The sequence below is a fragment of the Podarcis tiliguerta genome, assembly GCF_965153285.1.
Source record: "Podarcis tiliguerta genome assembly, chromosome: 17".
NCBI classification, from domain to species: domain Eukaryota; kingdom Metazoa; phylum Chordata; class Lepidosauria; order Squamata; family Lacertidae; genus Podarcis; species Podarcis tiliguerta.
The window spans coordinates 24,374,812-24,402,658 of NC_139550.1; the positions used below are offsets into that span (position 1 = coordinate 24,374,812).

A 27,847-nucleotide genomic window follows, 5' to 3' on the forward strand; every position below is an offset into this window, starting at 1 on the left:
CTTTACGACTTTTTTTTTTTTTTAAATTCCTCGGGCCTTTCTCTCTCTCTTTCTATCCCCGGCAAAGATGGCTGGATGCAGCAGCAGCAGCAACGGATCCGCTTCCCAGAGGAGCGACATCCCCGAGTACGAGACGCCGGAGCTGAACACGCGTCTTTTGCACGTGGGAACCGTCGGGGATCTCTGGAAGGAGCGGCTGCACGAGGCGGAGCTCTCCCTGCAGCCCGAGGCGCCCGCAGACGAGGACGATGCCGCGCTGGTGCAAGAGCTGGGCTGCACGCCGGAGGTCGCGGCCGAGCTGAGAGCCGTGTGCAGGTGGGACGGCCGGGTCCGGGGCTCCGGCCCCCGAACAGCTGGGCCGCAAAGTTCCTCGGCCCGCCTTTCACCCCGCATGGAGATGGCAGGACTCTAGGGCGCGCACCAGTGCCGGATTTACGTATAAGCTAAACAAGCTCTAGCTTAGGGGCCCACTCTCTTGGGGGCCCCCAAAAAAATTAAAGGGGAAAAAACTGCATGTACACTTCCAAAATATAAGATAAAAAGCAAATAAAATAAAACCTACATACGGCAAGAGTGTTTTGTGTTGTGTAGGCTCCTATGATGTAAGTCATGGGCCCCACCTGCTAGCTTGCTCCCTAAAATATCACTGGTTTGCTCATTTCTATATATAGGGTGCCTACATTCTGCATGTGCAAATGGCTTGAGATACCTGTTAGGTCCATAAATTACCATATAGCATATATCCAACACCAAAAACAGGGACAATTTGTTATTGACAAAGGACAGCTGGACATATGAAGGGCCCCATTACCTTCAGGAGTTTAGGGCCTCATTAAACCTCAGTCCGGCTCTGGTGCGCACAGCCTTCCCAAACCCCGCTGAACCCCTTTGCACAGAGAAGTCTTGCTGGCTTTCCAAAACAGGATTGCAACTGGGGTGGCCACCTTTGTTCTGGCAAAGTGCAGGGTGGTTGGGGGGCACCCCCCCCCACCCCCGTGGCATCAAAGCAATCCATTGCAATCTATTGCAGGCTAACAGGATGGCCCCTTTGGAATCTTTAAAATTTTATTTATGGTTTTCACTATTACAGTTACTTTACATTCATAAAAACAATACATTAAACATTGCCTTCCTCCCCCCCCCCCCCCCACTATCCATTGCTGCTGCATATTCTAGATCTTCCATAGCCTCTCTCTCTCATTTTATCTCGGCGGGGTGTATACTTCTGAATTTACTCTTACCCTGCTAACGTTTTACAGTGATTCTTCATATATTCTACAAACATTTCCCAGTCCCCCTTCGATACCCTTTGTGGCCCCTCTGGAAATTGTCTCTCTTTTACACACACACACACACAAATGTGCAAATCTGCCTGTGCTTGACAACCCAGAACTTAAACAATTGGCCTTGCGCACGCCTTTTCTGACACATGCGTTTGGAGACGATCCCTAACTTCGCAGAGAGAGAGAGAGAGAACGAACCTGAAATACAGGACAAAACTGTACCAATGCTACAGTACTTAGCATTTTGCACTGAAATACGGGATAATCTTGTATTATACAGGACAGGTGGCAACCCTAATTGCAACCCTAAAGCCAGAATCATGGCTCAGGCCCACGTAGGTAGACAATGCAAAAGGCTAGAGAGGCTGCAGGTAGGCTGAATGTCTGGTTGCCATGGAGCTGTCCAAATGAATGATGGCCTGGCGGCCTTGGCTGTTGTTGTGACTAGGCAGTGAGTGATCTCCCCTTATCCTTAGCAACAAGTGCTTCTGCTCTCTGTCTTTCTTTTACTGTGGGTTTTATTTCACTGTTGTTGTTTACTCGTGTCCGACTCTTTGCGACCCCATGGACCAGAGCACGCCAGGCACTCCTGTCTTCCACTGCCTCCCGCAGTTCGGTCAAACTCATGCTGGTAGCTTCGAGAACACTGTCCAACCATCTCGTCCTCTGTCATCCCCTTCTCCTTGCACCCTCCATCTTTCCCAACATCAGGGTCTTTTCCAGGGAGTCTTCTCTTCTCATGAGGTGGACAAAGTCTTGGAGCCTCAGCTTCAGGATCTGTCCTTCCAGTGAGCACTCAGGGCTGATTTCCTTCAGAACGGATAGGTTTGATCTTCTTGCAGTCCATGGGACTCTCAAGAGTCTCCTCCATCATCATAATTCAAAAGCATCAATTCTTTGGTGATCAGCCTTCTTTATGGTCCAGCTCTCACTTCCATACATCACTACTGGGAAAACCAAAGCTTTAACTATACGGACCTTTGTCGGCAAGGTGATGTCTCTGCTTTTTAAGATGCTGTCTAGGTTTGTCATTGCTTTTCTCCCTTTAAAATCTCAACACAGCTTCTTGTTGGCCTTCAAGGAGAACAGTCCTGTTCCCCACAGCTGAATTTGAACGGAGAGGAAGTTGGAGGGAAGAAGTCAGCTGCCTGTTACAGCAACCCGGGCAGGGAAGGGGTGGTTTGGGGCAGGAAATCTAAAGTTGCCCAATCCATAGCTCTGGCCCGTGCAACAAGTGGGGGACTTGCTGCATTACAAAGTTATTGGCGCTTACTCTCTACCAAGGCCTTTTGAAGTTTATCCACACACCCCAAAAAAGAAGAGAGATTATTTTCGCACATAATACCCGAGTTTGGGTTGAGGTCCAGGGTTGGCATCATTGGGCCCATGGTCCAGTGGGCAGCTTCTACTGCTCCTTGGGAGTTACCAGGCCCTGTTTCTCTTATGTCCCTACAACCTGCACTTTCCCCCTTCAGTAAACAAGCAGTGGTGGAGCCACGTGAACCTTGCTGCAAGGACGGAAGGGCCATGCGACACAGTGGTGCGCCTGGCTTTCAGTTTCTCTGCCTTCTCTCTGCTCCCAGGTTTGGGGCTGGTTTGCAAGGAGAGGCTCACTTGGTTAGACGCTGGCCAGCGAAGGGACTGACCGCTGCCCAGTCCACCGGGGGGAGCACGACACATGCCTTGCCCCGGGGCACTAGCAACTCATGCTATGCCCCTGTAAACAAGCAAGGAGAAAGCACAGTGGGAGCCTTCACGTAGCTCGTGCTCTACTCGTGAGAATCAGATGCACATTGGGTCCAGGAGGAGAAAGGGCAGTGGCAAAAGGGAAGAGGGCATCTGGACTGAAGGGGTCCCCAAATCTAGACACGGTGCCAGTTGCAAGCTTTCATTCCCACTGGTGCAAAATCATAGCTGCTTCACCATTCCAGCATTTGTTTCCAGTCTCGAAGGAGATTCTAATAAAGGGTTACTCCAATACCAATGTCCTCTCCAGCGAATTAAACAAATTGTTTAGATTATTTCAGCAGATCCGTCATGGATTGCACACTTTTGCAAGAAGGACATCTTACAAAAACACCACTTCGCTTTTCTTGAATGAATGAATGAATGAATAGACTTTATTTGCATAGCCATAGCATCAAAGGACAAACACCAACAAAAATACATTACAAATATGGTTACCATAAAATCATAAAATCTTGTGACCTATTAAAACCCTATTAAAACTTGACAGAGGTAATAAAATAATAATAAAAAAACCATAATGATAATAATCATAAGATCCTGGGCGACACTGTGACGACACTGGTGTCATTCAGATAACAGCTCTCAGTCTCATTGCTCTCTCGATAAATTTGGCAACCTTCTCTGTTGTCAAGCTGTTCTGGTCGGCTAGGAGTGAGAACAATTTGGATTCACAAGAGCGGCCCGGGATGGCAGATAGGAGCGGCGTAATGGTCTCGTCCCTGAGATCTTTATATAGGGAGCAAGACAAGAGAACGTGTGACACCGTCTCTACATAGCCAGCTCCACAGTGGCAGAGCCGGTTCTCGAATGGAATTTTTTGATATCTACCTTCGAGAACAGCTGAGGGTAACATATTTAGTCTGGTCAGTGTAAAGGCCCACCTGAATTTTGGAATGGTTAAGGTAGACAAATAAGGTGCCTGAGAATCAAAATGGGAGGGGGGCAGATAAGCGTACCAAGCACTAAATTTCTTAATATAGGCCAGATTATTCTGCTGCTCAATATCCTTCATGCGCTGATCAATAATGGTTTTTGCCTTGGGGAGACCCATTTTCAGGAGGTGCTGTGCTTATAGGCCACATGTAAGTAGTTTTTGATGCACTACTTTGGACCACCGACTTCTATGAGCATCTCGTGCTACTAGAGGTAGTAGTCCGGATGGATTTAAATTTAAGCGAAGCCAATAGTTGAATGTTCCTAACCATGTCCGGGTTTCGATGGAGAGGAGGCCAGTCTCCAGCCGTAGGGCCGCATTTGGTACACATGGTGGAACGGGTAGAATCTGTCTTAAGAATTTAGACTGGACCGTGTCAAATGTGCGGCAATGATTTCCCTTCCAGATTTGGGCCCCGTAGAGTAATTGCGCCAAGGGTTTTGCTTGAAAGACCTCCAGAGCTGCTGGGATATGTCTGCACCCCCTTCGTAAAGTAAAAGCAAGACAGTATTTTGGCGCTTTGAGATGCTTTTTCCCTAGCATATTTATGATGGGCCTCCCAGGCCCCTGTTGACTGGAAAACTACTCAGAGGTATTTAAAGATTTTGACCTGTTCTATTGGCTGATTGTCCATCTCCCATCTGTGATTTCTGTGTCTCCTAGCGAAGACCATGACTTTGGTTTTTTGGTGATTAACCACCAGTTGATCTTTCCTGCAGTAGGCTGAGAATTCTCTTAGTAGCCTTTTGAAGCCTACTTTAGTTCGTGATAAGAGAACCGCGTGGTCCGCATAGAGGAGCACTGAAATTGATTTTTCGGCCAGTTTGGGGGCATGAAACTCCGGGGATGTTAGGTATTTGACCATGTCATTTATATATAAGTTAAATAAGGCCGGGGCTAAAATGCAGCCCTGCTTGACTCCTTTGGTGGCTGTTACAGGGCCAATTAGTTGCCCATTTGCTGAGGTTCTTACATATAACTTGGAGTCTTTATATAGGCTTTTTATCAAGAATAGTAATCTTTTGTCAATGTTGGTGGCATTGAGTTTAGCCCAAAGTTTGACTCGTGAGATCGAGTCAAAGGCCGCCTTCAGATCAATAAATGCTGCGTATAGAATCCCACGTGTTTTATTGACATATTTGTCAATGAGATGTGCTAATACAAAGCAATGGTCTATTGTTGTTCTGCCCTGTCTGAAGCTGGCTTGCTCTTCTGCCGGAACTGCCTCAGTTTCCATCCAGTCAATTAGTTTGATGTGGAGGTGTTTGGCATACAATTTGCTGGGGATAGGAAGAAGGCTAATGGGTCTATAGCTCGCTGGATCTGCCATAGGACCCTTTTTATAGATTGGGATGATTACTGCCTCTGTCCAGCAACCAGGGATTATGCCTGTTGAATCGATGTATGTAAATATTGACGCCATTATAGGAGCCCACCAACTGATATTGTTCTTCATGAGCTCTGCTGGAATGTCGTCTATGCCCGGAGCTTTTTTGTTTTTCAGTTGGGCAATTAGTTTCCCCATCTCCTCTATGGAGACAGGAGGCCAATATGGTAAATTCTCGGAGTAGGCACTTGGATCATTGTGCTGGGCTTTGTCGTCATAGAAAAGGGTTTGGAAATATTTCGTCCACTCCTCCTGGGCCAAGAGCGGATTGGTCCCACATGTACTGTAGAACCCCAGGAGTGGACGAAATATTTCCAAACCCTTTTCTATGACGACAAAGCCCAGCACAATGATCCAAGTGCCCCCTAATGGTACGCCAGAAGGAGGTTGAGTCTTTCTCATTCAAGGCCTTCACTAAACTACACCAGGCCAGTCTCTCAGCTTTTTGGTTTTTTACCTTTAATAGCTGTTTGTAATTTCGTCTTAAATAGATGTAGGCCATAAATAGCGAGAGTGCTCCAATGTTTCTGTAATTCCGATAGGTTGATCTCAGACGTTTCCTTGCCTGTCTACACTCCAAATCAAACCATCTCTCTTGATCCTTTGCCCGCTTTGTGACAAAATTAAGTATCTCACTTGTTAGGAAGGTCTTTAGTCTTGCTAATAACTCGTTGAACGAGTCCATGGCCTTTTCCCCGGTATTAGCTGAAACAATGGCTGAGTAGATGGTCTTCATGTCTTCCGAATGGAGGAGATGAGTTAGCTCTGTATTGAGCATGGGGGTCCATTTAATGCTTCTGGGGGCCAGTGATCCCAGGTTAACGATGGGGGTGTAGTACAGGTTAGCCATGGGTTTGTTAAACGATGGGCCATTGAGCGCTAAAATTAGTGGGAGGTGGTCGCTTTTGGTGTTGTGTCCCACTTGAAACTTCGACACAGAGTTATAGGCGACTCTTGATATCAGAATATAGTCTATCACACTTCCTCCCATCTTTGAAAAATGGGTATACTCCCCTGGGCGATCCTCTTCCTTACTACCGTTTAATATCATCAGCTCCCTTCTTTTTGCGACCTGAGCTAGACGTAGCCCCGAGAAGTTACATTTATTATCTTTAGAAAGTCGTGAAACACCTGCTTCGGTTGGACTTTCAGGATCCTGAATCTGATTATATTGGCTGTAAAGATTGTTAGCATCAATTCCCATACGGGCGTTGAAATCCCCCCCGATTAGATTAGAAAAAGCTCTTCGTTGCTCCTCTCGGTCCGATCATAACATACTTTACCCTCTCCACCTAGACCAGTCCTCTCTTGTTTCACAATGCATCACAAAACAATGCTAAATTTTAGTGGTTTGATGCCTGCCTATGCTTTTTCCTGCATGGAAGATGGTCAGCATCTTACAGGCATGTGGGGCCCACCAGCTTTGTCCAGGGGGTGTGTGTATGTCCCCCGTCTTTCCAAACATCCAGATTATGCAGAGGGGCATGACACGGTAAGAACATTTCCCCTCTTTGGAATGGCAAGCACTGTAATAACCAAGCGGGAACAATGTACAGTGGTACCTCAGGTTACATACACTTCAGGTTACAGACTCCGCTAACCCGGAAATAGTGCTTCAGGTTAAGAACTTTGCTTCACGATGAGAACAGAAATCGTGCTCTGGCGTTGCAGCGGCAGCGGGATGCCCCATTAGCTAAAGTGGTACTTCAGGTTAAGAACAGTTTCAGGTTAAGAACGGACCTCCGGAACAAATTAAGCACTTAACCCAAGGTACCACTGTACTAGTCAAGCACCTTCACTGACCTGGGTTCCTCCAGAATGTGCTTGCTGGGGCTCATTGGAATTGTAGTCCAGTTGGCCCCAGTAGTGTATATACCATGGATAGGCAAACCAAGGCCTGGACCAATCACCTTCTAAATCTGGCCCAATTGCCTTCTCAATCTGGCCCGTGGATGGTCCGGGAATCAGTGTGTTTTTACATGAGTAGAATGTGTGCTTTTATTTAAAATGCACCTCTGGGTTATTTGTGGGGCATAGGAATTAATTCATTTCCTCCCCTTCAAAATATAGTCCAGCCCCCCACAAGGTCTGAGGGACAGTGGACCGGCCCCCTGCTGAAAAAGTTTGCTGACCCCTGGTCTATACAGAGGGTGGATATAAACACAGGGGGAAAACCACACACTATAAATAAGTCAGAAATTAAATCATTATAACAAAAGGGGGTTGGAAAACTTAATAGAATTTTTTTTTTTACTCTCCACCACCATCTGATGTTTCAGATTTATAACACATTCAAAACACTGTTTTTTGACCACTGTAGCTGAGTCCTGAGTCTATTTCTCAACTCTGCTATTTCAGATTGTTGGTGGGACTCATTATTGACTGCTCTTTGGGTGGGTGGGTGGCAATCAAACAGACTCAACTCTGCATGTTGAAAGCTAGCCTTTCAGAGTTGGGTTAAGTAAAAATATTTCCCCCTTGCATGCTAATTTTCTATCTTCAGTTATCTTAAAGGTAAAGGGACCCCTAAGTGTTAAGTCCAGTCGTGGATGACTGGGGTTGCGGTACTCACCTCGCTTTAAAGGCCAAGGGAGCTGGTGTTTTTCTGCAGACAGCTTCTGGGTCATGTGGCCAGCATGACTAAGCCGCTTCTGGCGAACCAGAGCACACAGAAATGCCGTTTACCTTCCCGCCGGAGCGGTACCTATTTATCTACTTGCACTTTGACGTGCTTTCGAACTGCTAGGTGGGCAGGAGCAGGGACCGAGCAATGGGAGCTCACCCTGTCGTGGGGATTCGAACCATTGACCTTCTGATTGGCAAGCCCTAGGCTCTGTGATTTAGACCACAGCGCCACCCGCGTTATCTTACTATTATTTTAAAAACCTCCTTGTTGGCTCTTAGTGATAATTAGGCTGTAGTTCTGCTTGTAGCCCGAATAAAATGTCTGTTTGCAAGATACAAACTCTGCAGTAGAGACAAGAATTGAACACCTGGCCCCGAAAACATTTTGTTTGCAGTTGTCTGTGTTTACTCCCATCCTAGCCCACAAATAGTTATTTCTTGAAGACTAGCTCTTCCTATGCTTTTTACATGATGACTTTTTATATGGAAAAAGACTTTATTTTTCTGTTTGTCTTCTAGAATTGATGCACTAAAGAGTCCTGGGAAAGAAGACACAGAAGTTATACCCGAAGACATGAGCTTAATAACTCTTAGGTAATATTGAATTTTGTTACAGTCACAATCCTGAAAAATTATGGTAACTATACTAAGTTTTGCTTAGGGCGTTCTTTTAGCAAATGTCTGGAGAAGATGCCATGGCGGCTTTTAACTGTGTGTGTGAATAGAAATGTTTTAAAATTTGTAGGGGAAAAAAGGATACATTTCTTTACACCACAACAGGTGGCGTACCTAGATATCTATTACCTGTTTCTGTTTTCCTGTCTGCGCGTCTTTAGAGTCCCTTTTCTCAAATCCCCTCCTTTCCCCTTCTCTTGTGTAATGATTATTATTTCTTTACTGCATCGTTCCGTCTGTCGCTCCCCTTTTTCTCGTTCCCCACCTCCAGATCCCTCTGCACCCCACGGAACCTCCTTTTTCTCTTTTCCACCCTCTGGTGCAGGTGTGGGGAAATTCTGGCCCCCCAGGTGTTGCTGAACTACCAAGTACCATCAGCCGCAAAAAGCATGGCCAATGGCAAGGGATGATGGGAATGGCAGCTCAGCAATATTGGGGAGACCTCCTAAAAGTAGAATGCCCTCTTTTTCCTCTCTCTCTCTCTTTCCTTTTCCTCGTCCACACCTCCTTTTGCACTGCCTGTTGCCCTTGTTCACCCTGTTTTTCTTCTCCCTCCCCATTCCTTGGTAGCTCTCCTTTCTCAGTTTGTCCTCTCTAGATTCCTCCCTTGGCACTTTTGCACAAGGCTAGTGCTCTCCAAAGAAAACACGTGCTGGATGTTGCACAGCTCTGAGTGGATTAGGGTTGCCATACGTCCGGGAAATATTATTATTAATAATAATTTATTATTCGTACCCTGCCCGTCTGGCTGGGTTTTCCCAGCCAATCTGGGTGGCTCCCAACACGATAAAACATCAAACATAAAAAACTTCCCTGTACAAGACTGCCTTCAGATGTCTTCTAAAAGTTGGATAGTTGTTTATTTCCTTGATATCTGATGGGAGGATGTTCCACAGGCAGGCGCCACTACCGAGAAGGCCCTCTGCCTGGTTCCCTGTAACCTCACTTCTCTCAGTGAAGGAACCACCTTGGAGCTGGACCTCAGTGTCCAGGCTTGACGATGAGGGTGGAAAATTCTCCTTCAGGTATATTGGGAGTGAGGCCGTTTAGGGCTTTCAAGGTCAGCACCAACACTTTGAATTGTGCTCAGAAACGTACTGGGAGCCAATGGAAGTCTTTCAGGACTGGTGTTATGTGGTCTCGGCAGCTGCTCCTAGTCACCAGTCTAGCTGCCGCATTCCTGCATGTTCTGTTTGCGGGGGGGGGGGGGCAGGGCAAACAGGCCCATCTGGGTGGATTCTTACATTTTAAAGGGAATGTCCGGGATTTGGGGGGGGGGGTATTTATTTATTTATTGGTTGGTTGGTTGGTTGGGCTCGGGCAGCTCTTCATGCTGTCGCTGCTGCCAGTCCGAGCCAGGGAAAGAGGCGTGCCCCAGCTCAGGCTGGCAGCGTCTCGGGCTGACCTCTTTTTTGCTCTTCAAGATATGTCAGCCCTGGAGTTGATGGAGAGGAGGAGCGATGGAGGCATTTTCTAATCCGCGCTCTTACTTTTGATGGGCTTAAGTAAGCCTTGCATGTCCTCATAAAGAGTTTGGAACGCGTTGAAACACAGTCCTTGAAGTTCGATTCAATTTATTATATCTGTATGCTGCTTTTCATTTGCATGAATCGCAAAGCCAGTTAACAAAAACATAATAGGACATTGAAAACACGGCATAAATCCTATGGAATAATTAACAAATCGTCAGTAAAACAGTAACAAATCGTCTGTAGAACAATTACAAATCGTCAGCAAAATAACAACCGCCTATAAAACACTATTAACGAAGCAGATTTTAAAAATTAAGCTAAATGGTTAACAGTATTTTATAGGATTCACAAAATACTGCAGTTGATCTGAGGCACTTTGAAAAGTGTTGTTAGCCAATTTCCCCTCTATAAAATACAGGAGGAAGGCATTTTGCATGGGGGTCCCGTTTGTGGCCCCCACGTGTGCCGCCGGAACTTTCGTAAGCCCATTCTGCCCTCTTCTGGGTCCAAAGTGATCCGTGCGTTGGCAGTCATGCATCAGCTGGACACAAGCAAGATGATTGCCGCATGTATATCAGTAGTGTTACGATTAAATTGACTTGAATACCTCTCTTTTAGGTCCATCTATTTAGAAACGAATCCAATCAATTTGGGATCCTCTTGCAAAGTTCACATCCTGTCCCGTCCCTTTGGGTCTCATCTTAAAAATGGGATGTTTTGAGCACTGTGCATTTCAGGAAGTGAAAATGTGAAGTTGAGTACATCACGTAACATCAAGATAAACTAGGCCATTCGGGTTACAGAACGTGTGACACCCTGTGCTGCCCATTTGAAAAACACAGTAATAAAATTTGGAGAAAATTGCCCTTTTATGGTAATTACATCAATCTGTAGTTATGGCTTTGGGTGCCTTTGAAGTTCAGGAACTGCAGTTAGTCCAAAAGGCAGCTGTCTGATACATTAGCATCATATCAGAACTGTGACTGCTTGTCACCACATGTGTTTGCTCATTCTCTGCTTTCCCCCAGTTTGGAGCCCTCGTGCTTTGGGCTTCAACTTTCATTATTCCTGACAATTGGCCTGAAAGTTGTGGTCCAAGACAGATGGAGGCTAGTCTCCTCAGATGTCCTCAGCATGGATGTCAAAGTCACCCCAGGACCTGAGTTCCTCCAACATCTCATGGGAAGAAGAAGAAGAGTTTGGATTTGATATCCCGCCTTTCACTCCCCTTCAGGAGTCTCAAAGCGGCTAACATTCTCCTTTCCCTTCCTCCCCCACAACAAACACTCTGTGAGGTGAGTGGGGCTGAGAGACTTCAAAGTGTGACTGGCCCAAGGTCACCCAGCAGCTGCATGTGGAGGAGCGGAGACGCGAACCCGGTTACCCAGATTACGTGACTACCGCTGTTAACCACTACACCACACTGGGAGACAACCTTGTTCAGATAGTGAAGAAGAGAGGTTGTCTAGTGAGAGAGAACGGACTTCTATGAATTGCGGCGACATCTCCTTGCCCCCATAAATCCTCTAGTCCGGGCTGACGTTGCGCCGAGTAACCAGGCGCACAGAGCTTTCATATTCTCGGAAGTTCCTGTTCGTGTTTAGAATGCTTCATTAACTTTGCTAAGGAAATACACAACCACAGATAACTTAGATATGCTGGCCATCCACTCTGAACCAGTTTAATGACATATCTGGGCAGGGATCTGCGGCGCCTAGTTAGCTGTGCTCAAGGAGTTGTGGGTGCTTATAGAAGACTTCCTGGTTATTTGTTTTTTATTGCTTTCAGAGAATGCTTTGAAATGCCAGCCAGCAATTTGCAGGCTCCTGTTTGGGACAGAGGATGTCAAAGCCTCGCTTGGGGGTGCTGAGTGTTTTGTCTCAGTTCCTAACTGTTGAGAAACACTCAACTTTATTTAATGGCCAAATGTGACTTCGTCTGCCAAGTGGGATTAACTACAGTTGTCCCATAAGTGGCGTACGAGAAAGGCAATACAGAAAAAGGCAAAAAAAATAATACGTTAAACTCAGATTTCAATTAAAAATGCCTGCTGGAATATATAAAAAGGTATTCAGTAGGCGCCAGAAGTTTCTGTCGTCTGCTGCCAGGATGATACAACTCCAATATGTCATTCCCTGTCTCCCTTTTCTTCCCTTGTTCCATAGGATTAGACAGAAAGCTCTGACCAGGAGAAAAGAGACGGTCACTGTCGATCGGGCGTGCAGACAGGAAACGTTTATTTATGAGATGGTAAGGCTTCTCTCACCTCGCTGTCACCCAGCCGACACACTCAAGCCGACCGGACAAACTCATGTAGAATAATGGCGACATATCATAAGCGAAGGTCTCTTTTCAGGCTGTGTGCATGTGGAAAACACTTGCTACACCTGTGGGGCTGCATGGATTGTAGAGCTGTTTAGGGAAGTTTTTAAATGTTTGATGCTGTACAGTGGTACCTCGGGTTAAGTACTTAATTCGTTCCGGAGCTCTGTTCCTAACCTGAAACTGTTCTTAACCTGAAGCACCACTTTAGCTAATGGGGCCTCCCGCTGCCGCTGCGCCGCCGGAGCACGATTTCTGTTCTCATCCTGAAGCAAAGTTCTTAACCCGAGGTACTATTTCTGGGTTAGTGGAGTCTGTAACCTGAAGTGTCTGTAACCTGAAGCGTATGTAACCTGAGGTACCACTGTATTGTGTTTTTAATACAGTGGTACCTTGGGTTACATACGCTTCAGGTTACAGACTCAGATAACCCAGAAATAGTACCTCAGGTTAAGAACTTTGCTTCAGGATGAGAACAGAAATCGCATGACGACAGCGCGACAGCAGCGGGAGGCCCCATTAGCTAAAGTGATGCTTCAGGTTTCAGTTTCTGGTTAAGAACGGACCTCCAGAACAAATTAAGTACATAACCAGAGGTACCACTGTATTCGGTTGGAGGCCACCCAGAGTGGCTGGGGAAACCCAGTCAGATGGGTGAGGTATAAATAACAACAACAACTATTATTATTATTATTATTATTATTTATTTTATGCGCTGAAAATGGAGCTCAAAGCCAGTGGCTGCAGAGTTTGGTCCTAACAGAGGTCATTCCACCTACAAAGGGGTTGCTAACCAGGTTTTTTCTTTTCTCTTACCATGTCTTTGGTAGAACTGACACAAAAAACAAAGCCTGCCCTCCCTTATTTTTTGCATTTTTTTTATTTGACTTAGCCAAGAATGAAATTTCTGCTATGTAATGGCCAGGACAGCACTTTGGATAATGATGGAAAGCATGGATTGCCACTCCCTATGCCTCATCTGTCCACGTTGATTGCTACGTCAGATTAGAGATATTCCCGGTATCGCTTGAGTTCTGCCTCTCCTGTTAGCAAATTTCCCCATTATCTCATGGGCTGAGCCTTCTCTAATTTGAAGATGATGGGAATGTGCTCTTCTTGATATTGCTTCATTCCGCCTTTTTTAGGGCGATGGTGTTGTAACAATTTGTGCAGATTTGTGGGTGAAGTAATAGGTTTGGTTTTCAATATATACTGTTTGGAAAGAAGGGAGTTGATAGTATTGTACTGGTTGCTAGCAAAGGAACCATTGCAAGTGCCTTTTTGTTTTTTAAAAAAGCAGAGAGTTTGATCATTTATAGACAAAGAATTTCCAAATCCGTATACTAATACTAAAATACCGTATTTTTCGCTCCATAGGGCGCACCGGACCATAGGGCACATCTAGTTTTTAGGGGGGGGGAATAAAGAACCCCCCCCCCAACCCCAAAGAGCAAAGAAGCCAAGACAGCGAGCGGGATCCATCCTGCTCGCTGTCTTGGCTTCCTCTTTAGCCACGCGCAACCTCTCCAGCCAGGCTGCTATCCGCAAGCCTTCGGAGCGCGGCGTGAGTTCCCGCTGCACTCTGAAGGCTTGTGGATAGCTCCCTGAAGCCTGGAGAGCAAGAGGGGTCGGTGCGCACTGACCCCTCTCACTCTCCAGGCTTCAGCGAAAGCGTGCATTCGCTCCATAGGACGCACACACATTTCCCCTTCATTTTTGGAGGGGGAAAAGTGCGTCCTATAGAGCGAAAAATACAGTAAAACAGTCAATATAATGTGGCAAACTGGCAAATGCAATAAACTGGAGTGCTTTGGACTTAGTGTGGTCTAGACCATCAACTTAACAGGTACAACAGCTTTAGTGGAAAATCCCGCCCAGGATATTTTGCCAATAATGCCTTTAAAATGGCAAAATGCTTACAATGTTTAAAACCTGCAAAACTCCCGATTAGGCATTTATACTTATGCCTTTTATTGTTTACTGCGATCCACAACTCTTTGCGTCAGAATTATTTCACTGGCATGTGTGCCTGCTAGCGTTCAGGTTAGTCAAGCTTAGTAGAAATATCGCTAGCCTGCCCTGCACTCCGATGCAGTTTAGTAGACACGACGGCTGCAGTCTTCAACACACTTGCCTTGGAGAAAGCGCCATTTAAGCCAGTGGGGCTTGCTTTTTATTAGACCTGCATACAGTTGTACTGCCATTCATGTCGTTGGCAAACAGGGCACTCAACAAGTCACAATGGAAAGAGGGAGGTTTTTCTCACCCTCTCATCCTAGAGTACTTGTTCTCTCTAGGGATGCTGTGGTCTAAACGACTGAACCTCTTGGGCTTGCATTTAAATCATCTTATCAAGTACAGGGTCGGCGCCTCAGTAGCATGTCTGCTAGTCTGACATTGTTTGTACATTGTTCATTTCCTTGCTGATAAATTCACTATGTGGCCTAAACCACTGAGCCTCTTGGACTTGCTGATGGGAAGGTTGGCAGTTCGAATCCCTGTGACGGAGTGAGCTTCCATTGCTCTGTCCCAGCTTCTGTCAACCTAGAAGTTTGAAAGCATGCCAGTGCAAGTAGATAAATAGGTACCGCTGTGGTGGGCAGGTAAACGACATTTCCGTGTGCTCTGGTTTCTGTCACGGTGTCCACTTGCGTCAGAAGCGGTTTAGTCCTGCTGGCCACATGACCCGGAAAGCTGTCTGTGGACAAATGCCAGCTCCCTTGGCCTGAAAGCAAGATGAGCGCCGCAACCCCAGAGTCGCCTTTGACTGCACTTAACTGTCCAGGGGTTCTTTACCTTTTTTTTACCTTTGTGTGTTCTCTCTCTCTCCATTGTTGAGTGCACTTTTGGCTAACGTCACTAACGATGCAATCCTTTGCATGATTTAAGGAACAACTTCTTCACATAGCACATTTGAACCTTGTCTTGGCTGCCACAAAGTGTGGCAATGGTCACCAACTGAGACAGATTTCAAAGGCGCTTTGATAAATTCATGGAAGATAAGGCTCAAAATAAATAAACAAATTAAAAAATTGTCCAGTAGCACCTTAGAGACCAACTAAGTTTGTTTTGGGTATAAGCTTTCGTGTGCATGCACACTTCTTCAGATACATTGAATGCACACTTCTTCGAAAGCTTATACCCAGAACAAACTTGGTTGGTCTCTAAGGTGCTACTGGACAATTTTTTAATTTTTTTATTTACTTCAACTGTGTCAGACCAACACAGCTGCCTACCTGAATCTGGTAGGATAAGGCTGTAATTCACTACCAGCCATGATGGCTGTTTATACTTCCAGGGTCGGAGGCTGTTGCTGTGGAATAACTATTGCCTTTGTGTCTTGCTTGTGGGCTTCCCATAGACATCTGGTTGGCCACGATGGGACATGGGATACTGGACCAGATAGTCCTTCAGTTTGCTCCAACAGGGGTGTTCATTCGTTGGCCATGGCTTAGGAACATGCTTCTGGTAATCCCTTTCTGGTCTGAACGTCTCCTAATCCTGATGCTTTGACTCCACCTCTCTTTATCGATAGCTGTAAGTAAAATTCAGGAGGACTCTGCCGAAACAAGATGGGCCAGTTCTAAAGCTAGCGAGGTAAACGGGGTTGTATCCCAATTAGGTTATATTCAGAATAGACCTACTGAAATCAATGAAGCAAAGATAGTTATGCCTGTTGACTTCAATGAGTCTATGTCAAACATGACTAGCATTGTGCCCAGTGATTATAAACTTCAGTTGCTTTGAGAGCTTTCAGCAAGCTTTAGAATAATATTCTAACATCTTGCCTTGCCAGGAGTCCCAAGCAATTGGAAAGAGGCCAAAGGATCCAGAAAACTTAGTCAAGGAGGGACAGCTGCTTTTAACCCTGAATATTTTCTACCCTGTTATATTACAGAAGGTTGGTGGCTTCTTTTACTTATTTTCATGTCCTTGTTGGGTGGCTTGACATCATTCACTAGTGAAGTCAAACTCCCCTTGGAGCACTTTCTGCAAGAAGGTGGAGCTGCTTTGGTTAGAAGGAAGATTTTACCTGGTTTCCTTAAAGTAAAAGTATATGTCAAATAAGTTAGTTTGGAAGAGATAAGCTGGACGTATTTAGCCAGTAAAAGCCCAGTCTAAAGCCTAAGGCAGGCATCCCCAACCTGTGGCCCTCCAGATGTTTCGGCCTACAACTCCCATCATCCCTAGCTAACAGGACCTGTGGTCAGGGATAATGGGAATTGTAGTCCAAAACATCTGGAGGGCCAAAGATTGGGGATATCTTTCCTAAGGTTTGGCTAAGTGCCTTGCTGCATGAGTTTTAGAGGTCACCCTTTATTTATTTTTACTTAGGCTGGAACATTAACGCCCGCTGCACGCTTAGGTATTCCGTAGCAACAACAGCACCACAAATGCTCAATTTTTAGCTGATCTTTGTGTCCTTTACAGCATAAGCTGCGCAAGCCCTATCAGACCATGTTGGTTCTAGGTAGCCAGAAACTTACAGAGCTGAGAGACTCCATTTCCTGCGTCAGTGACTTTCAGATTGGCGGGGAGTTCAGCAGTCATCCTGATCAGGCCCCAGAAAACATCAGTAAGGTAGGAAAATTTCCATTTTCTTTTGTACAGTGGTACCTCAGGTTACATATGCTTCAGGTTACATACGCTTCAGGTTACAGACTCCGCTAACCCAGAAATAGTGCTTCAGGTTAAGAACTTTGTTTCAGGATGAGAACAGAAATTGTGCTCCGGCAGCGCAGCAGGAGCAGGAGGCCCCATTAGCTAAAGTGGTGCTTCAGGTTAAGAACAGTTTCAGGTTAAGAACGGACCTCCGGAATGAATTAAGTACTTAACCCGAGGTACCACTGTACCACTTCTACTATGTACTACTTCTACAGTTCTATGACATTTGGCAAGGCTAAAATCCTTTATCAGTTGCTAATTGTAATGGTTCTAGGGGTTGCTCGTGCGTAAGCCGGTGCTTAACTCCCCGGCTGGGTGCCAACACCTGGCTGGGTTGCCTAAGTGAACCTTTTCTGTCCGTACAGCCACTCACCCGTGGCTGACTCAATCGCTGGCAGAATCCGTCAGTGGGCGTTTCTTAAACTTCTTCCAGCATAGAAGCTCTTTGACGCCTAGTCTTCTCCTACTCTCTCTGCGCGAAAGCCTTCTGCGCAAGGAGGGCGTGGGCAGCGGAGGACCTCTACTCTCCCCGCTGGTCCCCGGCAAGGAGTCATGGGACCGCCTCGCCTGCCCTTCTCCACTGGTGCTACGCTGATTCTCTTCCCCAGAATATGGGCTGCTCCTCCCGGTCCCTAGATGCTCTCTGGAATCCCTCTGGCTTTTGCTCTCTCCCTCCGGCACTGATGGCAGTTCCCTGACACTAATATTTTAGCCCCACCTTACCAAGCGTATATGTGGGCAATCTTTTGCATCAGGACTGATGAACTGAAGCTTTCCTTCTGAGTGTTCATTTGCTGCCCGCCACGGTGGAAAGGGCATAATGTTTTCAATGATTTGTGGCTTCCTCTCATCAGATTTCTTCATCCTAGCTCCTTTGTATGTGAAGGAGAAAAATGGGAACAACTTTGCTCTACAGCGTTGACTTCAGTATCAACCGTGAAAGTTCAATGGTTAATTTGAGTGTTTCTCTAGCCACCGCAAGATTTCGCAGGCTTTGGAGGCTGATAGCTATGGCGAATGGAAAACTGATTGCTTTGGAAACAGTGTGGTTTCCGTGTTGATTCCAAAATAATTTGACAATGAAGCTAGTTTTACTTATACAAAGGCCTACTTTTTGATGAATAGCTGGAACCACAAAGAAACTCTATGGAACCACTAAGTGCTGTATCTATTTCGGTGCTGACGTATGTAAAAAGCATGCGTGTTATGTGTTTTGGCCATGACTAAAGACCAACAGAATCTTCATGAGTAGTTAGTAAACAGATAGAAAGATAAAAATTTGCTTTCCAGGGTGGGACAGGGTGGGCCTCTTCACGGCCACAGTACTTCTTGGCCTTAATTGGTGGAAATCTCTGCACTGAAACCAGAGATATGATTCTAAGAACAGCACATGAACGGTTTAGGAAATGCCTTAGGGGCTCAGCAACACCAAGAATATCCTTGAAGAAAAAGCAGCTACAAATTAAAGAAGGTGGTTTTGAAATCCCCAGTTTGGAATTATATCATTATGCTTACCTACTGTCAAGTAGGTAACGCGGGCGGCGCTGTGGGTTAAACATCAGAGCCTAGGACTTGCCGATCAGAAGGTCGGCGGTTCGAATCCCCGCGATGGGGTGAGCTCCCGTTGCTCAGCCCCAGCTCCTGCCAACCTAGCAGTTCGAAAGCACGTCCAAGTGCAAGTAGATAAATAGGTACCGCTCCGGCGGGAAGGTAAACGGCAGTAAGAGCTGTTCGACAGTGGAATTTGCTGCCAAGGAGTGTGGTGGAGTCTTCTTCTTTGGAGGTCTTTAAGCAGAGGCTTGACAACCATATGTCAGGAGTGCTCTGATGGTGTTTCCTGCTTGGCAGGGGGTTGGACTCGATGGCCCTTGTGGTCTCTTCCAGCTCTATGATTCTATGATTCTATGATTTCCGTGTGCTGCTCTGGTTTGCCAGAAGCGGCTTAGTCATGCTGGCCACATGACCCGGAAGCTGTACACCGGCTCCCTCGGCCAATAAAGCGAGATGAGCGCCGCAACCCCAGAGTCAGTCACGACTGGGCCTAATGGTCAGGGGTCCCTTTACCTTTACCTTACTGTCAAGTACTAAATATTGGAATCCTACAGTTGGCCCTAATTTCCCGATGTGGGCAACCCTAGAATATATACATGGCACCTTTGGTTGTTTGGACAATACTAGGATCGAAATATTTGAAATTTCTGGTGATTCTGGAAACAATTAAATCACTTAGAAGAATATGGAATATATTGGCTAATAAAAACTAATTTGATCCATTTTCACATGCTAAACTTACTCTGTGGGGAAACCCCATATTAAGAACTGCAAAAAAGATAGTGATAATGGAAAAAATTGGATAGAAGCAGGTGTATTGACATTGGACCAACTGGTAGATGGGGAAGATGAATGTTATACTTTTGCTATTTTAAATCAAAAATATCTATCAAATGCAGCCCAGTGGCAATATCTTCAATTACAACATCTCCTAACAAGTGTGTTTGGGCCGTCGACCCTTTCAGCTTCTGAGATACCTGAGATATTGCAGCAATAGGGCAACTCATTCAAAAACAAAAAGCCAGCAATTCCTTTTTATAGATATCTATTAACAATACTCAAGTTCAATGTGCAAACTATAAGAGGACTGGAATAAAGAACTGGAACTTTTATTAGCTTCAATACCTAAGGTGTCATTAGATTTAAAATTAATAGTAATACAACAGAAAATGATGTTTAAAGTTTATTGGACTCCTTTACGGTTGTATAAAAAAGGGTTAGCTAAGATAGTTCAGTGCTGCAGATGTGTTTGTACAGTTCTCTTTACATAACAGTTACTTATTAGTAACCCACATTGTGGAATATTTGTACAGTGCTTACAGAACTGCAACAGCTTCATACAGGCCACAGTTTTTCTGCATCAGTCTTCTGGTTTAGAAACACCAGCAAATTCTTTTATGTGTTATGGGCCAGGGTCTTTCCAGCTTTTACTGACCACAGCATGTTACTTTGTCTGGATTAGAACAGATATGCTGTACACACACCCTTGTACAGTGGTGCCTTGCAAGACGAAAAGAATCCGTTCCGCGAGTCTTTTCGTCTTGCGGTTTTTTCGTCTTGCGAAGCAAGCCCATTAGCGGATTAGCACTATTAGCGCTATTGACAGTTTAAGGGCTATTAACGGCTATTAAAGGCTTAAGGGATTATCCGTTTAGCTGCTAAAAGGCTATTAGCAGCTTAGCGCTTCAGAAAAAGGGGTTGGGGAGCGGGGAAAAAACTCAAAAATTTTCGTCAATTTTCGTCTTGCGAAGCAAGCCCATAGGGAAATTCGTCTTGCGAAGCGCCTCTGAAAACGGAAAACCCTTTTGTCTTGCGGGTTTTCCGTCTTGCGAGGCATTCGTCTTGCGGGGCACCACTGTATATACATTTGAAATGAGCACAATCTAAGGGATGCATTCCAGCAATATTAGAAACGCAGATATAAAAGTTAGATGCCAAATGGCTCCTTAAACCAAAGTTGCAGTTGCCAAACAGGAGGTCTAGTTGCCATTTGGGGGCAAGACGGCTGTAAAGTTTTATTTTTCAAAGGATAGACTGACTGCGATTGAGTCTCAGTGAAACACCTGGCTACTGCAGAGGACTACCTTGAGCTAGGTTAAGAAGTTTGAGAACTTAAAGAAGAAAAGTGACTTGATCCCGGGACAGTCTGCATATATACCGTATTGGCCCGAATATAATCCGCACCCAAATATAAGCGGCACCTTTAAAATTCAAGGGGGGGAAAGACAATACCCGAATATAAGCCGCTCCCTTAAAATTTTGCAGGCACTCACACCCGTTTCGTTTTACCGTATGACTGTTTCAGCAGCGATATTGTAAAAGCGGATTTTTGTAAGGTCGGGAATTTCAGCTGCAGTTTAACTTTTCACGGTCGGAATTTGAAAAAATAAAAATTGAGGCTCATATTCAGGCCAATATGGTATTGGCCAACTCTGACTTCTTTTTCTTAATGGTGACACAGACCACTCATAACGTAAGAACATTCTTCGCCAGTGTGAGCAGGGCAGCTGGACGAGGCAAGTAAAGACAAGCGACAACCATGAAATATAACGTTGCTCACCGTTCCTTCTCGGGCTGCACAGAAAAAAAACCCTTTTTGGTCAGGATCCAAGGATTGCCCAGGCATGCAGCTCCAGATGATGGAGATGTCAGGCTCCATCCTAGCACCTGGGCATCTTCACTTGGTCGCAAGTGGTCAGAGTGTGCCTGGGGCCTGGCTAATTTTGAACACAGCGTTCCAGGATCTTTTGTCGCCAGGGATTCTCAGCCTTGCCCTTTGGTAGCTTTCCTGAAGAAGGGGAGGCAGATAATTGTGGGCTAGTTGCCAACAACACCAGCATAATCTTAACGAACAGTTGTTGTTGTTGTTTAATCGTTTAGTCGTGTCCGACTCTTCATGACCCCATGGACCAGAGCACGCCAGGCACTTCTGTCTTCCACTGCCTCCCACAGTTTGGTCCAGCTCATGCTGGTAGCTTCACGAACACTATCCAACCATCTCGTCCTCTGTCATCCCCTTCTCCTTGTGCCCTCCATCTTTCCCAACATCAGGGTCTTTTCCAGGGAGTCTTCTCTTTTCATGAGGTGGCCAAAGTATTGGAGCCTCAGCTTCATGATCTGTCTTTCCAGTGAGCACTCAGAATGGATTCTGATTTCAGAATGGATCGATTTGATCTTCTTGCAGTCCATGGGACTCTCAAGAGTCTCCTCCAGCACCATAATTCAAAAGTCTTTTAATTTCGTGGCTGCTGTCACCACGAAATGAACGGTTAGAAAGGGCCTAATAAAACAACACAGAAAATATATTTGAAAAGTTGCGCGGTTGCAACTTGAGCTGTAGAGGGTGTTGCTGTGATGAGGAGCCTGCGGTTCTCCAATTATAGCTGGACTCCCAGCTCCTATCCCTGCTGACCACGGGCGATGCTGGATGAAGCTGATAGGACCTGGAGTCCAACAACCTGAGGAGAAACACAGGTTCCCCACCCCCAGCTAAGATGATGCACTTAACTGGGATTTGAGAATATAGATGAGACATAAGGAAGGATGTGGTATTTGAGGTAAGCTGGTTGCCGAGCTAATACTTTCCCTTCTTCTCTCTTTGTATTTCTCCCTTTCCCCCAGGACCTTTACAAGTCTGCCTTCTTTTATTTTGAAGGTGTTTTTTACGACGACAGAAGGTACCCCGAGTGCAGGGACTTAAGCAGGTAGAGCATTTACATTTTCATATGTAGATCCTGTTCTTGAGGGCCCAGAATGCCTTTGTAGGACTGACTTGTTGACTTGAGGAGATGCCAGGAGTTGGAACACTTCCAGGCTAAGCCAGAACTAGATGCCATCGTGACCAACGATGCAACAGACCTGGGAAAGGAAGCTATGGGGGTGCTTGCCTGGTAGAATCCTCTCTGTCCCCTCCTGCTTTGAGGTTGCCTTGCCTAACCCCAGAAGAGGACATCTATAGGGAGCAGTCAGCAGACAGGAGAAGGATTAAACAGCAGCCTTCTTCTGTCCTCCAATCTTCCCTGAAAATGTTGTCCCCTTCCCCAGTGTCTGGCTCTGATATTATTTATAAAATGACCCAGGCACATCAGCAAGTGTCTCTCTGAATTCATCCCGAGCAATTTCTGAAAGCACAAGAATATATTGCCGTGGAGAAAATTTAATGGACTCTTGGAGTGAGATGGGACCCAAAGGGCTTTTGGTTTGTCATACAGTCTGCCCCTAAGACAACAAAACTGCCATTATTAATAAATGTGTGCACATACCCCTCTGCCTAACCGGTGCATAGATTTCATGGTCTTGGGCTTATTTAGCATGTAAAAGGATTCTGGGAACTTGCCCTGCCTTGTATCTTGAGAGAAATGGTTTCTGTCACCGACAGCATCGTATCATTAATGTAACAGAAGTAATACTGGCTTACCCTGATTTTCAGGACCATCATTGAGTGGGCAGAATCTCGTGAAAGAGGCTATGAGAATCTTCAGGCCGCTAAAATGGAAGACTTCACATTTAATGACTTGAACATCAAAATAGGTTTCCCGTACCTTTACTGTCACCAAGGAGACTGTGAGCACATTGTCATCATCACAGATATCAGGTAAATCACCGTTCATTTCCAGGGCCTCTGAAACACTTTCAGCTAGGGACTCCCTTCGTAATAATACCTTAGCTTGCTTTCTCCATCCCATGATGTCTTGCCAAATGCAAGGTGGTTCTTTTAAAATTAGATTCAGAAGCAGCACAAACGCTAGCGGTGAGAAGATTACAGATTTTATTCCAAACAGCAAACAGTATACAGTGGTACCTCGGGTTACATACGCTTCAGGTTACAGATGCTTCAGGTTACAGACTCTCCTAAGCCAGAAATAGTACCTTGGGTTAAGAACTTTGCTTCAGGATGAGAACAGAAATCGTGCTCCAGCGGCGCGGCGGCAGCGGGAGGCCCCATTAGCTAAAGTGGTGCTTCAGGTTAAGAACAGTTTGAGGTTAAGAACGGACCTCCGGAACGAATTAAGTATTTAACCCGAGGTACCACTGTATACATTACTAAGCAAGCACTTCAGTCTGCCACAGGGAAGTCCTGAAGATGTGGTGAAGTGACCCCCCCCCCCCCGACAGCCTTCTTTTTGCACAGCTCTGTGGCCAACAGCCTGTGCGCAGACTCCCAACTAAAATATTCAAAGCTAGGTATTTTTTAGATGCTGGCTCAGCGATGAGCCACCCTCCCCTTCATCAAACACAAATACTGGTCAGTGCATGTTTTTAGCCATTTGCCACCAGACCACACATCAAAGGGCATCTATCCAAGACATTTCACAAAGGATAGGATAGGGAGATAATACACATAGATAAACAGAGCCAGGAAGAGATGGACAGGAGGAGTTGACCGTGTCAGATCATTATCTCCTCGAAATCACAATAATCTTCCGCAATAATTATCCCATACACATGTATTCCAGTTTGTTGGCGTTGCAGAGATTCTGGTGTGTAGGCTGCTGTTGCGTGCCAGTGGCAATCCATAGATTGGGCCAGGCATAGGCAAACTCCGGCCCTCCAGATCTTTGGGACTACAATTCCCATCAACAGGACCAGTGGTCAGGGATGCACGTTCGCAACCCGCAGCGTTCACAACCTGCAGTGGCACATCTGCGCACGTGCGGGTTGCGCTTCTGCGCATGCGCAAAGCATGATTTAGTGCTTCTGCGCATGCGCGACCCATAAAACCCGGAAGTAACCTGTCTCAGTACTTCTGGGTTTCGGACGGTCCGTAACCCGAAAAAAACGCAACCTGAAGAGTCTGTAACCCGAGGTATGACTGTATAAAAAAAGCTTTCAGTTTCTGAAGAAGTGTGCATGCACACGAAAGCTTATACCAAGAATAAAGTTGGTCTCTAAGGTGCCACTGGACATTTTTTATTATTTTTTAATATATTATTATTATTATTATTATTACCTCATGAAAAGTGAGGAATTAGCTCCTAGGTTGCTTCACTTACTAAAGAACGTTTCCTAAACTAAAGCAACAGCAGAATAACATTTACAATTGAGCCATCTTGTCATTGCTTTGTTTTTAGATGCTTTCAGGAGCAGGTATAACAGCCATAGGCAAACTCGGCCCTCCAGATGTTTTGGGACTACAACCCCCATCTTCCCTGACCACTGGTCCTGTTAGCTAGGGATGATGGGAGTTGTAGTCCCCAAACATCTGGAGGGCTGAGTTTGCCTATGCCTGAGGCATAATATATGCTTTTTCTCCAGCTTTGTGCTCCATAACATTTGTTGTCACTTCACCATCATCATCATCATCATCATCATCATCATCATCATCTTAGTTGTATGTTGCCTTTCCATAGTTGAAACTATGCTCAAGACGGCTTCCAACATAACATGATTTACATCAATACAAACATAACAGACGCCATAAACAATAAATAAAACACATCAAAAAGTACACAACCAAATGGTAGCAATTTCCACGTAAATTGTAGGATCTAAAACTAAAGATACAACAATAATATCAGCTCTCTTGACCTCCAGTGAACCATACTCCAGCCCAAGAGTCTGTTCAGTAGCCTCAGCTTTTGTAGCTGGAGTCAGTCAGCACTCCACTCTCTTAACATAGAAATGTTAAGATAAAAGATGGGGAGGAGACATAGTTACCAATGGAGTGTTTGTGTTCTAAGTCGGTCCTTAACACAGTCTTTCTCTGCACAAGGCTTATTCACCGGGATGACTGCCTAGATAGGAGCCTCTATCCCTTGTTAACCAAGAAACACTGGCTTTGGACCAAGAAATGCTACGTGTGCAAGATGTACACAGCAAGGTAAGTGGTCAGAAGTACATTTCACCTTGAGGCACGAGGTTTCGATCATGGCGCTCTTTAAAGGTTTTGCTCATTTCATTTAATACTACTGACAACTGCTAGAGACTTCTGATAGTGCCAGAACAAATAAAACAAACCATTATCTTTTTTTGCAGTTATTTACTATGGCTAGTAAATAGCTATTTGAGGCATTCCCAAAGGAAAGGAAGGATTGAACTCTGATTAATAAGAATACACACAGAGGCTTGAACCAGCAAGACTCTGGGAAGGGTGCATATAATAATCTGTCTCTCTGTCTCTCTCCAGCCCCTGGCCCAGGTCGTTTTATTCACAAAAGAGCTTTTTATGGAGTGTTCGTAAGAACCAATCAGATTTCTTCTGAGCATTTCAATAAACCCACGTGGGGACAAAGTTAAACTACCAAAACTAATTAAGCACACATATTTATGGGGTAAACAAAGAACAGAACAGAACAAAGAACAGAACTACAAAGGAGAGCATTTGGCAACCCCGGAGGTAATAAACAAGCAATATACCATATTTTTTGCTCAATAAGACGCACCAGACCACAAGACGCACCTAGGTTTTGGAGGAGAAAAACAAGGGAAAAAATATTCTGAATCTCAGAATCCAGAACAGCAAGAAGGATCGCTGCGCAGCGAAAGCAGCAATCCCTCTTGCTGTTCTGGCTTCTGGGATAGCTGCGCAGCCTGCATTCGCTCCATAAGACGCACACACATTTCTCCTTACTTTTTAGGAGGGAAAAGGTGTGTCTTATAGAGTGAAAAATACGGTACATGATGAGGAGGATGGCCAGGAGGACAGCGATCATTATCACCTTCATGTGAGATCTGTTTCCTGGCCCTAAGATTAACATATTAGAAAAGCTACATCAAAGAAACTTGCCCGCTATCTTTATGGCCCAGGGTGCCTTCCTGGCAAGCAACTGTGGCAATGGACGTGACTGGTCAAGAAAGAGAAATGGAACAGGGATGCAGAGGTGTGGATTGATCAAGAATCATATCAAAATAGTTTATACCCCGTCAACGCAATGCTTTCATTGCTGACACAGATGGCTTACTCTATATTTGTTATAATACCTCATAGCAATCCCACCTGATCACTACACTATTTGCACTAGTGCCTCTAATATAGGATACATACATACACCACGTTTTTCGTTTTATACATGTGGAGCTGTGGCCTCGCTCTCTAGCTAGCTGCAGGTTACAAAAAGGGCTACGTATTTACCACATTCAGCGGCTGGAAATTCTGCACCTCAGTGGGAAGTGGTACGAGTTGTGGGCAAAGTCAGTGGGCCTGGCACTTCAGTCCTTTGGGACCCCTGCTTCAAAATTTGCAGGCAGTCAAGGAATTAAAACTTTTGTTTATTGAGTTAGATATTTAAGAGCCCTCATTATCATCACCACCTTCCTTCAGCAGGCAGGAGAAATCCGCATCAGCTAAAGCTCCGTTTTCTAGTTAAGTTACAAGTGCCATGAATAACTAGCGCAAAAGCTTAACAGGTTCAGTTTCTATAAATTTTGCAATTGTACCTTCTGCGTCTAGAAGGTAAAGGTAAAGGGACCCCTGACCATTAGGTCCAGTCGTGACCGACTCTGGGGTTGTAACGCTCATCTCACTTTATTGGCGAACCACTTTATTGGCGAACCACTTTATCTGGCGAACCACAGCAGCGCACGGAAACGCCGTTCACCTTCCCGATGTGCTTTTGAACTGCTAGTTTGGCAGGAGCAGGGACCGAGCAACGGGAACTCACCCCGTCACAGGGATTTGAACCGCCGACCTTCTGATCGGCAAGTCCTAGGCTCTGTGGTTTAACCCACATCGCCACCCGCGTCAAGAAGGTACTGCCTTCATTTCTTGTCCTTAATTCAGCTATGTTGGCTGTTCAGGAGCTCTTTATTAATTTTGGGGGCATAATTTAATTTCAGGGAGTGGCAGTAACCAGGGTTTGGTGCTTGTGTTGCAGATTGCCTGTTAACATTTTTTTGTCTTGGAACCTACAGATGGGTGACTAATGATGACAGCCTCGCTCCAGAAGACCCCTCTTTCTTCTGTGACGTCTGCTTCCGAATGCTGCACTACGATGCCGAGGGCAAAAAATTAGGAGAGTTCCTTGCTTATCCCTACGTTGATCCAGGGATTTTTAACTAAGGCTTTGTCAAGAAGGAAGATAGTCGTCGTGATGCGCTTCTGTAGCTGCTGGACCAGCCAAGTGCTGTACTTAAAACTGTTGTTCTTTTCAGCTAGTAGTTACCATTAGAATTGCTATGCAACCTGGAAGAATCTACATCATCTTTTTTTAACATATTTTTATTAAAGATTTTTTGGTTTACAAAA

General features: G+C 45.4%; 1 protein-coding gene across 2 annotated transcripts; it reads left to right on the forward strand.

Annotated features, from left to right (window-relative positions):
• Window positions 1-18: 18 nt before the first annotated feature.
• SNAPC3 (small nuclear RNA activating complex polypeptide 3) lies at window positions 19-27,847 on the forward strand. Of its 2 annotated transcripts, none has more exons than XM_083420419.1 (9): window positions 19-315; window positions 8,498-8,572; window positions 12,291-12,375; window positions 16,244-16,348; window positions 16,879-17,028; window positions 22,285-22,367; window positions 23,093-23,257; window positions 25,376-25,483; window positions 27,514-27,847. In XM_083420419.1, the coding sequence occupies exons 1-9, from the start codon at window positions 68-70 to the stop codon at window positions 27,659-27,661; spliced, it is 1,167 nt and encodes a 388-aa protein (XP_083276545.1). In that variant the 5' UTR covers window positions 19-67; the 3' UTR covers window positions 27,662-27,847. The 2 variants fall into 2 exon arrangements, with proteins under 2 accessions (XP_083276545.1, XP_083276546.1); XM_083420420.1 differs by lacking the exon at window positions 19-315 and adding an exon at window positions 1,676-1,734.